Here is a 12,173-nt window from a genome sequence, read left to right on the forward strand (position 1 = left end):
CATGTGGACTTTATAAATGGTTGCTTTTTCTCCTTTCTTCAGAGGAGTTCATCATCCAGAATTCCCATCGGTTCTCACAGCATTGGAAATAGATGATGCAGTGGTTGCCAATTGTTTGATTGATATGAGGAGTATAGAAATGGTCCTGCTGATTAAAGTAAGACTCCCCACTCCCTACTGGCCTTTGAAGAAAGTCATTGTTTTTGTGGATGAGGCATATAAAATACCTTCTTTGATAGTCTGTAATTGACAAAAGAAGTAGGCAAGGGTTTTTGCCCCAGGAGAATAACAGTTACAGACACTATGGTGATGCAAGACCTACACTGGCTCGATTAAACCCTGATGGTAACAGTATTATAATGCGGCACGCAGCCTTAAGGCTAGTGGGAGCGTATGTGGCTATGGTCTTGAGGTTCAGTAAACTGTCAGTATCCTATTTTTGACACTGCTTTCTGCTACAGTTAAGACGGAGTAAAACGACAACCTGTAGTGGATCTGAGGTTTATTTAAGAACCAACAAGTTTAGAGATTTTATCCTGCTTTGATTATTTCACACATGCACTTGGTCCCTCCCCACAGCATTGCATTCACTAGGTCTCGACTTTGCAGCAGGAGATTGCTACTGTTCCAGCATGATCAAGTGAAAAACAGTATTGGTTCTTGCTATGCGGATGCTTGCCACTACCTGTTTCAAGCCTTATTGTCCAAGGTCACTGGGTGTCCCCCAACATTTGTCTTTGTGGAACCCTGTTTCCAGGATCTTTCCCCATATCCAGGATATTCACCTTCTTTCTCAGTCTCCAAGGACCCTGGTTTCCTAGTCTTAAATAGTCTAGATGCAGAGTACATGTGATCAGCCTCCTAACTGGTGGTTCTGTCTCTTATCTCTTTATTCTTTTGTGAATTCAGAATGTGTCAAGCTTGTTTTAGTCCAAGTGTTAGCGAAACTTAGAACCAGCCTGTAGTAGCTGTAGCTAGCAAATAGTGAGCTTGTGCTTGAGAGTTCAGAAGTTCAGTTTTGGACATTGACCCACTCATACTTGCACAAAATAAACTGAATGCTGACAGGAGGCAGATAATTTTTCACTAACCACAACAACCAAAGCCACTTTGGACACTGCAGTGTTAAAGCAGTTGAGATGAGAGAATGCAAAGAAGCATGTTTGAGAATACAGTCTGGTAAAACCAGGAATAACAATAATCAGCTATTAAGAAACATTTTAATGAGGTGATTGGAAACTGGCAGTGAGTTGAGCTTACGTATAGTTTTAGTAACCTAATTTTTTGATCACCATAAAATCCATGTTAACAGACTGTTTTCTGTCAGTATGATATTTTTATCTTGTTTTTTGATTTTCTATTACTACTGAAGATATGAGCTGCAGCAGACATGACTGGATGAACTGTTCAAAAATAAAGATAGGAAGTATATACTTTCATTTAAAGAAAACAAGGAATTCTACAAGCAGCAGAAGTAATGGTGCTTGCTTTCTTGTGGATTATCTTTTCCTCCAAAACTGCTTGTGCTAGTTTATCCTCTCTCATTCCTACTAGAAAAGAGGACTTGTGCTCTGTTTAGTCCAGAGCTAACTGACTATTTAGAAAATGTTGCTGTTACACATCCCATTCAGTTACAGCTGAGTTCTCTGTGCTTTTCTCATAGTAGCAATGCTAGTTTTGTTCTTACTCTCTCTTCAGTCTAATCTATTATCTCTACTTATTATATTTATTATATACTATATACATTCATTCTGAATGGATGACATGATTGCATAAAGATTAATTTCCTCAGACAGTGATACTTGTGACCACTTGGTCCAGCACTGGCAGTGGTTTTTAGCAGCTGATTTCCCCAAACTTTGGTTGAATGTTGTGTGATATAATCTCTAAAAGAAAATTGTGCAGTATTTCCTGTATGTGTATTCCATTTTTGATAGTTAAATATACTTAGTGCTTAGTGACCCCTTTGGCTGGTAACTTTTCCCATGACAAGTTATGAAAGACTGATCAGACTATGGAATTTACAATTTAGAGAAGTTTGTAACAGAAGAAAAGAAAACAGCAGTGTCTTGTTTGTTTGTTTTTGAGAACGTAAATATTTTCTGGGTGAGAACTTTTAGATAGTTTTCAATTGGAATCTTTAATTATGGTTGTTTTTCTATAGGTAAGATAAGGTCATTATATTTTTCAGAGTAGCTGTAAAGCTCGTGAAGTAATGCAGAGTAACCGGCCCCCAAAAAACTGCAGAGAAGCTTTCACTGCTGAAGGCGATCAAGTATTTGAAAGACGATATTACTCATCTGATTACCTCCGACCCAAGTACCTGAGCAAAGATGTTGAAGCAGAAATAAGGTTAGCATTTGTAATGCTGTATTTGTGTGTTGTTTCTTTAAAAAAAAAAAATTTTTTTTTTTTTTTTTTTGAAATAAATATTAGAAGAGAACATATGCCTGTCTGGATATACATGCATGAGAAGCACAGACCCACTCAGCCTACAGTCTTGTGTGTTGACAGGAATTTTCTGTCTCCATTTTCTTTAAGATTTACTTTTTTTTTCCCCCCCCGTTTTTTGGTGGGGTTTTTTTTTTTTTTGAGACTTTTGGAAAACTTCTTTATTTCAATGTCTTTCTGTGATAGTATAAACTTGAGTTTTTCATAGATGTTTTTCAGCTTGTGGCCTGTAAATGTTGTCCAGAGATCTGGGATTTGCTGGGCTGAATACTCCAGGAAGTCTACATATTTTACACCTACTATGAGTGCGCTATGGAAGCAAAGCTATTTCTTTAAAAATCTGAGACCTGAACAGTGGTACTGTAATTTACTGCAAAGGAAGCATATTTATTCCAACCAAATTACCCTGGCACTAATGGTAGATGTCTTTTTTTTTTACTTTTAAAAAGGAAGTTTGAAAAAACAAACAAATTGCAAAGATAGAAACCTGAGCCTTCACCAAACAAATTAATGCCATTAGAATAGCTTTATTTTGAGTCCCAGTTTGTATTACAAACACAATAAGAAAGTATTTTATTTCCATATTAATAGCTGATGGTGTAGACTGAGTGTTAAAACCTTACTTCTGTAAACCTGAAAGCTTTAAATGTCAGGCGGCTGGACTTTGTTCATGTCAGTATGTAATGAACTTCATTTGAAGATTATTTTGGTAACTTTTAAAGTGTCACAGTCATTTCATTACCAGTATTGGAATGGGAGAATGATAACGGCCAGTTTAAAGGGGAAAAAAATGTTTTTTCAGAACTTAGGCCAAAGCAATGACTTATTTGTTTGAAGCGATATATGCAATTTACAGAACAATGATTTTTGGGGATCAGACTTAATCAGTCCATTCCATTTATTTGTAACAGTTTACATTTAACACTTACCTAAAGACTTTTACTGTAATATTAGTTAAGCCTCCTTTTCCCCCCCAGCAATGAAAGACTTTATCCAAGTTTTGCTGTCTATAAATAATAATAATAAATACCTTTATTGTGCCTTTAAATTAGATTTATTGCAAAATGAAGGAATTAAATATGGACATTTCTAGGACTGAACTCCTTTTTTTTGAAGGAGAAATATAAGCTATAAAATAAATTTTTTTTCTATATATCTGATGTATTTTATCTCTGATTGGAAGTATTTTGTCCTAGTTAAAGTATGTATTTTTTTCCTCAGTGTGCAGTACTGTCTTTAGAAGTAATGGTACTAGTTTAAATGTTTGGCCTATTTGCTAAATTGCTAGTGAAAGTTACAGATGGCTAAAATATTATGAATGCTTTGCATGCTAGGACCTGAACTGAGTCCATCAAACAACTGTCTGCTGGTTATCAACTATGAGTGCTGCTATACACTTCTGGTATTTTTCTTGGTCATTAAAACCATCCAGTGTACCTGATTTTTTTTTTTTATTTTTTTTTTATTTTTATTTTTTAGACATGTCTTGGTCCTTTTGTACCTTTTAGTTTTGTCATGTGTTTCATTTTTTTATTTGTGTATATCTCTGTGCATGTATATAATATGTATATAAAAATAACACTTTTTTAAGTCACTTGGAAAAAGAACTTGAAAACAAAAAGGCACAGCTGACAACATCTCAACAACGTTTGCATTCCATTGAAAAAGAGATTAGGCAGAATGAAGATCATCTTCATCATCACCGACGACACCAAAAAGAATTGCAGGTAAAAACAGATATAGTGTTAATTCACAGAAACTGGTCAGTTGTTCCCTATTTCATTGGACTTCTGCGATATATTTTGAGTGAATGATAGTTTCTTTTATTTTTCTTTTATTTTGCTTCTGTTCTGTATGTTTTGGGGGATCTGGGGGTGGGAGGTTGTTACGTGGGGTTTTGTTTTTTCTCTGAATACCACTTTTCTTGTGCTAAGTTTTTTACAAGTAAAACTTCTACTTCTTTCTTTCTGAAATATTTGAAACGTTGCAATATTTGATATACGTTTCTTTTCCCTGCTTTTCTTCCCCTCGCCATTTCTTTCCATTGAGCCTTGCCTGTTTGTTCCTAGAATCTTGTTTCTGTTCACGATTTTTCATTTATATTCTTTATCTATTGCTAAATATTTCTCCTGTAAGTTTTGCTAACTTGAATTTCTTCATAAACCATTTTACAACTACTTAGTCTTTTTCTGCATGATTTCTAATAATAGTAAGTAGGATATATATTTATGGTGGTTAACATTCCAATTGCATGGTATAAGATGACATAGACCATATAAGGTTATATTCAGTGAATTGTAAGTTAGGACCAGCAAACAACTGGACCACTATTAAATTGCTGAAGAGTATTTGAAGAAAAAATAAACTATAGAAATGCTTTGATGTTGAATGGAAATGCAGTAACAGTTTAATGAGTTAAAGTGCATATTGCTTTCGGAACAAGTTCTGTCTTACAGAACTGGACTCCATGGTTAAGTGTGTTTTGGGAAGGATGGAAAGAAACCTCTTACGCAGGCACTAATGGAACTAAAAAGCCAAACATATTTGGTTTCTGTTATCAGTTGTTCATTGAAGTTAACTTTTCTTTTTAGATAAACTTAGTATTTGCTTTTTTCAGATAAAAATAAGAACAACAAATGCAGAAATATCAGATCTCGAGAATACAGAAGAACACCAGTCAGTGGACATCCGTACATTAGTAAGACTGGATCATCAAATTCTTTCTAATAACGATATGAAATTATTACTTTTCATGCTGACAGTATTTTTAAATAGGAAGTAAGCAAATACTATATGTACAGTAACACCTAGGAAACAAGTTACACAAATAGTGAAAAATGTTATACTTTATGAAGTGTCTACAATTATGGTAATGGTGTTTATTAGTATCTTTGGTGGGTCTTTTAGCTGCTTTTTTTCCCTCCTATCTATGCCTCATTAGCTTCCCCTCACTTCCTGGACATGCAATGTTACTTTTGCCCTTCAAACTGATAGCGCTACAGGTTGTTGCAAAAAAGCGATAATATTCCATGCATTTTCTTTCCTCATGCCAGACTTGCTGCAGACCTCTGAATGAGGAGAAGCAGTGGTGTAGGTGTGGAGGACAGAAGTAGCACTATTGCAGCATAGGCAAAGGCCCGTATGGAGCATAAGTTAGATCACATAGTGCCTCTCTGCCCTGAATCCATACTTTCTTGCCTTGTCACTTCACTATGTTCATTTATCACCCTGTGAGGATCATTACAGTATGAGCGTTCCTTCAGTGTTCTTATTTAGTGAGTTCTTAGAATGTATGGATACATAATTTAAGAACAGAAAAGCCTTTTTGATCATCTAATTTGACTTGTATGTTGGTAGCCATAGATTTTCAAGTCTTACTCTGTAGTAGGTTAAAGACTGGATGGCAAAAATCTAAATCTTCTGAGAATCATGCTGACACGTATCAACAATAACTGAAACAACTGTAGTCAGGATTAATTTCCATGCCACTTTTTCCATTATCTAATCTGGGATCAGTGAGAGATTAAGTTGCCTAGAATTCTCTAGGTATTTTTTTTTTTTGTCATTTTTGGTGTTGGCACAACCTCAAAGCCTCACTAGTTTGTATTCCTGTGTGTGTGGACACACTTATTCCAAAATTTATTTAAAAATAAAGGATCAGTAGGTTCAGATTCAGTAAGCTCTTCTAGGATTCTGTGTTCCAAATAGTCTACTTCTGTTGACTTTAAAAAATGTATATTTTCTTTGTCCATTTAGTGGAATTGAAAATGTTCTACTTCCTTGTTATTGGGGAATATCTTGGGTTTTTTTTGTTGTTCTACAAAGTTATTGGACGCTTGCTTTTTCAACATAAAAACTTTTACCATTGCTGTCTGATAATGGTCTTGTGCAACTGTTAGGTTTATATATTTACCTCTCCTTGTTCCTATCTTGGATTTTTGTTGATGTCTTTCTCAATTTTCTGCACTTTCTGACCACTACTCTGTATTAATTGCTCTTCTTGGCCACCTTTCATTGCTACTTTGATTTCACCATTGTCTTTTCTTGATTGTGAAAAAGCATCTTAGCAATACAAGTTTTCACGCCTGTCTTTTTCTCAGTTTTTTGGATGTTTCTTTTTTAGCAGAAATTATGTATGACGGTAATTGCTTAGAATTGGTGTATTTGTCTAGCGAACAGAGATGGCCCACTTACATTCAGTATGAAGATAATATAGGAAGAGTATATATTGTCACAGATCCAAAAGTTACCTTGTTCTTTGCTTAGAAAATCACTGTAGTAAAACATCATAATAGCTAAGTCCAAGCAAAATCTTCATCACTGAAGTCTTTCATCAGAACTCCCAAATTAAATCCAGTTAATTTTCAGGCAAGTAATTAGGAAATTACTCTTTTTGTTTTGTGATTTGATTTAGTGGTCTCCAGCAGGCTCTGTCAAGCTCTCCTCTTGGGCTTTATGAATAATTGTGTTGAACTATTTGTATTCTTATTAGAGAACTTAGTGTAATGTGTGTAATCTTGTACTCTTGGAAGTGATACTAAATAATAAAAATTTTGCACAATGATATGCAAATGTTCCTTTATCACTTTTATATATTTTGACAGGAAGATGAAGCTGAAGAAAACAAGAATAAGATGGAATCTGTAAAGCAGGACATGCTGCGACAAAGTAGTGAAATGGAAGAGCTGAAAAATATTCTACAGGCAGCTGAAAAAAGATTTGAAGAAATGAAGGAAAAAATTCACCAAGTAGAAGAAATTGCTGGTCCAGTTAAGGTAGCAATGACTTTATATTGTATTTTTCCTTTGTTCCCTTTGTGTGGTGAGGGAGATGGTGTTAGGAGTCAGGAGAAAAGAATGTGCTCCTCCCTGATGCCTTTAAGGCCTACGTATGAAAATGGAAATAGGCCATTCTGTCCAGGGCATGTCAATAAGCAAGACTGGAAATAAGTGGAAGGTGATGTTGATTGTAATAGCTGCTACTATTAGGTTTGAAGAGAGTTTAATTTCTTGTGTCAGGAATTGGAAGGGACTTTTTTTTTTTCCTTCTGCTAAGGCCTAACTAAAAATATGAATAAGTGGTCATCTTCAAAATGGCATTTGGAGTTATATATGGAATGCCTATTCTGTAAAACTGCATAATCACAGAAGGTAATAAGACATGGTTTTGATCATTCAAAACTATGGAAGACACCTGGGAACCCCACGGAATTAACAAGACTTAAGATAAAGGGCAGAGTGGTGATATGCAAAATTTAGTATTGGGAAGTGGAAGGTTGTCTCACGTTGCCACAAATAACTAGTGTGTTTGAAAGTGGAAGTAACGGAGTTGAGCAGACAAACAGTATTCTAAAATAGTGGAAGTAAGAAATAAAAAATTCGAACTATCACTCATTATTACTCAGCATCTCTTGTATGACTCATTCACACTGTAGATTGATATGTAGTCAGCCCAGTTTAAAAAAGCAAACAAAGAGGAAGGAAACAGGTAAGGAAAATAACTGATAAATATATCCATTTTGATACTAAAGATATGTTCTCTTTCCTTATAGAATTCTTTTTAAATAGAATAGATGTATTCAGACTATTAGAACGCTATTGCTAGGTAGTAAGGGGACTAAACACCATGAAAGGTGACTCTTAAATTCCTGAAAGGGTATTTTAGACTAGATGTACTTCTATACAGTTTTTTTAATAAGCTGTTCACACACATCAAGCTGTGGCTTAAAGGTGAGATTAGAAAAAAAAGAGATCATCCATTGCTGATGAATTTAAAAAAAAAAAATTGTCATGTAATATGAAACTTTTTTTTGTGAGAAAGCTACTAGTTGACAGGGATGAAGAAAATTATCTTCTAGCTAATTCATACCATTGTACCTCTTTACTGTCTTGAAAATAGTAAATCTCTGCAGAGTTAGGATGTGACTTTCACTGCACTGACACACTATTACAGTATAGAAGTTGCTATAGTCTATATCCTGTTATGATTGTAGTAGGGCACTCGGTTTTCTTATGGAAACGTTCTGACTGGAACATAATGTATAAAATAAATGCAGTTTTCAGAGTTTTAGGAGAAAGGATCTCTTTTCGAAGATTAAAACATAATACTCTCCTCAAGATACCATATCTAATCGTTATCAATTTAATGTTGTGAAGCAATATGAACACTTATTATGTTCTTGTTAGGAATGAATGAGACTTTTTGATCCATCGCTGTTAAAGCATCTGGACTTTAGAAGGAATGATCATGCTGAACATGAACAATTAGATGGTATTAAAAACAACATAACTACCTGTGGTAGAGAGATGCTTTGGAATCTACCACAAACAGTTTACTCTTCATATCCTGATTTATTCCAAACAGGATGAATTAAACCAAGCTGACTCAGAAGTAGAAAACAGCAAACGGTGTTTGCAGCACTATGAAGACAAACAGAAAGAACACTTGGCTTGTGTAAAAAGACATAAAGAATTACTAACTGCCAAAGAAAAAGAATTAGAGGTAGTATCTCTTTTTCTCTCTCTCTTTTTTTTTTTCCTTGTTTGTTTTTCATCAGTTGAAATCAGATAATCAGGATCCTTTTAGTATTTAGATATTTGGTTGTTCTGCTTATATGACATACAGACCATATTAATACTCTGGTTTTTTAGCTTGGTCTAAGCTATATGTAAATCAAATCAAAGTTACTTTGTATATATACCTCAAGACTTCTCATTGTCTGGCCTAGCACCTTGACAGACAACTTCAGTCTTCAGGGTTTCAGCTATGATAGCTAGATAACTAGACTCTTCTGGATTTATGCGGTGAGAAGATTAGAATGACTTAATCCTAAAACTTGTATTTTAGGTTAAATTGCAAAAATTTAATATTGCTTTGGTTTTTAGACAGTAAGGTTCTTTTTCTTCTCTTGTACAGATCTCATACCTGTTCTTTCAGAGATTTATCTAATCAAGCTTTAGTCTCTCAAAAGTCTCTGTGAGTGTGATTTCAGAGTTAGTTAATAAGTCCCAGTGAAATATGGTGAATTTCGTCCTTTGTTTATCTATATTAGATAAATGTGAATACATTAGAGTTCTCAGATGGATACTGTTCTTATCACTGAAATGATTACCTGCTTCTAACTATTGTTAGTAAAATTGTTGATACCAATAATTTTGCTGTAAGGAGTGATACACAAAGAACAAAACAAAGACTTTGTTCTTGCTTGGAGAGCTTGATTTTTGCATAGCACAGAATATTCATTGCAAGGACTAACATTTTTGAAAATAAAACAATTTATTGAATTTTAAACTTTAGGAGAAAATTGCACAGGCTAGGCAAATATACTCGGAGCGCATCGAAGTCAGCAGAACTGTTAAGAGTCTTGATGCAGAAATGAATCGCTTGAGAGAGAGGATAAACTCAGAGAAAGATCGCCACGGAAACAGAGAAGAAATTATACAGTGAGTAATTTTTCTCTGCATAGTTCAAGTATGACAGAAGTAGGCAAGGAATAGTTTTCTTACTGGCTCATAATGCTGATATGTGATTTTAATACTTCAACTGTATGACAGTGTAGAAACAACTATATGACAGTGTAGAAACATGCTTTGCTGATTGCTCGGTCAACCAATACTGAAGAGTCTTGCAGGTGTTGAACTGCCCTCTAGTGATTTTTAGATGGGCTCTATACTCTGAAGTTATCAGTGATCAACTCCTCTTAATGTTTGGAGGTACCCCAATGGTGACCAGGTGGTGTGAATGGACCCCAGATGTTCTGGGATCCATTGAGCATTAGGTGCACTTCTAGTGTGAAAAACTAATGTGAAAGTTAGGCAGTTATTTGATGTTTTGACTGCAATGCATTATAAAAAGTCACACACCTTCAATACTCTTAAACGTGAGCAGCTTAATCATTAGTTCTCCTTGGTGTCAGTTTTCTTTTATAAGAAGGAAAAATAGAACTAAAGTTAGTTTTTTGACCTCTTTTCATTTGTAACCAGTGGTCTACCTTACTTGTCAAAATGCTTTTAGCTTCAAAATAAAGCTTTCATCTGAATGAAGAGTTTTGGCCATGAAAATGGTTTTCAGTAGTTAAAACAATTGCTTGCTTTTATGCGTGTTGATGGTAGACTTTCTGTTGATAAAACAGGCAGTTTTTTGATGCAAAGGAAAAATATGAGGATGCAAACAGTAAAGTAAAGAATCTAAAGAAATTTATTAAGCTGCTGGAAGAAATAATGACACAAAGATTCAAAATATATCGGCAGTTCTTAAGGTACGTCAATTTTACTGTAACTTCAGTTGTCAGATAACTTATATGTAGAAATAAGTATTTTCTAAAGAATATAAAAACACAGTTGTTTCTAGGACCTCTTGTGACCAATACCAGCAAATTAGGTTGTTAGGTCTCCATATTGTATGTGCTAAATTCAGTTCATATGATATGAATGTGCTGAATAACAGCATATTATTTTGCCTTTTCTAAAGCAACTAAATGGATTTGTTTTAATAGTAGATACTAGCACACCTTTCTCATTAAGTAGAAGCCATATAGAAACCTTATCATCACTTAAGTCTGACAGTTTTTGAAGTCTTCAGTAGAACTTCATAAAATAAGATACAGCTGTTCTACACATTCTGTGATTATAACCTAAATAAACTGTTGAATTTTGGCAGCTCTTTAGGTTTACTCGCAGAGGTACGTGGTTCTTTGCTGGTTTACTGATGTGTGAGATTGCTTTCTTTGGCCAAAAAAGTATACTGGGGTGATGTGTGAATTGTGCCCATACTTCATGATATAAATTATAGAGCAGACACAAGAGAATGATATTTTGATGGTGGTATTCACAGCAATGCCTCCCTCAACTGAGGGTTTAAAACAGGGTTCAAAACTGAGGGGGTTAGCATTGTAACAGGCCCTGAAATAGGTTAAATTTACAGATCCTTACCTTTGGAATTTCTTAAAAATGTGATAGACAGATGTTTGTCAGGCATGGTCTAAGTATATTTGAGATTCACTTTGACAGTATGTTCATGTGAATTTTTCATTAAAGAGTTTCCAAAGTAGATAATTTGCCATGAACTAAATCAGCAGGTATGAGAGAATTTGGATAAGGTCTAGTGAGTGCCCTGTTGCACTTGACTTTCCTTCATCTTTTGGATTACCTGATATTGAACAAAGCTTGGACAAAACTGAGATATGTTTCTATTGAGTCCCATGATACTTCTGAAGTGAGACAGTGCGTGATTAATTATTTTAGTTCCATATAGTTCTTGTGATTAGTTTCTCAACACAGCTTCCAGTCCTTGTCTCACTTTTCCCTTGCATAGCTGTCTAACCTTATCTTGCTCCCAGATCCAATACCATGATGTCTGATGATTTAGCATAGCCTGGACTGACAGTTGCAAAAAGAATGTGATCAGTTGAAGCTCCAGACTTCCACACCAGGAAGGTCTCAACTATCCTGACTTAATGGAGGACAGTTCTGTTTCAGTACTTGTTTTGGACAGCAAAATGTCACCACTATACTAGTGTTGAAATAATCTGGACTTCCACTGATGCTCATTAAGTCTAATTAGCTGCAGTATCGTCACGTAATTTCATGGTGGGCCAAACATTTTTCCTCTGCCTTATGCAGAAACAGTTTTAAGGTCTTTATTCAGATTCTGCAATTTGGCAGCTTCCTCTTTCGTGGAGCCTCTATTTTATTAGGAATGCACCCCTTCTTCACTCAATGAAG

At 35.0% G+C, this 12,173-nt stretch overlaps 1 protein-coding gene across 5 annotated transcripts in view; it reads left to right on the forward strand.

Moving 5' to 3' along the window:
- SMC6 (structural maintenance of chromosomes 6) overlaps positions 1-12,173 on the forward strand; it is a 39,019-nt gene that overhangs the window by 17,598 nt on the left and 9,248 nt on the right. For all 5 annotated transcript variants that reach the window (XR_010388177.1, XM_064508439.1, XM_026097142.2 and 2 more), the window contains 8 exons: positions 43-157; positions 2,192-2,352; positions 4,043-4,178; positions 5,069-5,149; positions 7,056-7,226; positions 8,815-8,952; positions 9,748-9,893; positions 10,583-10,708. Coding sequence is in view for 4 of the 5 variants with exons in the window: in XM_064508439.1 (XP_064364509.1) it covers positions 43-157; positions 2,192-2,352; positions 4,043-4,178; positions 5,069-5,149; positions 7,056-7,226; positions 8,815-8,952; positions 9,748-9,893; positions 10,583-10,708 (1,074 nt within the window). In the remaining variant the exon portion in view is untranslated. The remainder of the gene's footprint in view (positions 1-42; positions 158-2,191; positions 2,353-4,042; positions 4,179-5,068; positions 5,150-7,055; positions 7,227-8,814; positions 8,953-9,747; positions 9,894-10,582; positions 10,709-12,173) is intronic.

Source organism: Dromaius novaehollandiae, chromosome 3, assembly GCF_036370855.1.
Source record: "Dromaius novaehollandiae isolate bDroNov1 chromosome 3, bDroNov1.hap1, whole genome shotgun sequence".
Taxonomy (NCBI): Eukaryota; Metazoa; Chordata; class Aves; order Casuariiformes; family Dromaiidae; genus Dromaius; species Dromaius novaehollandiae.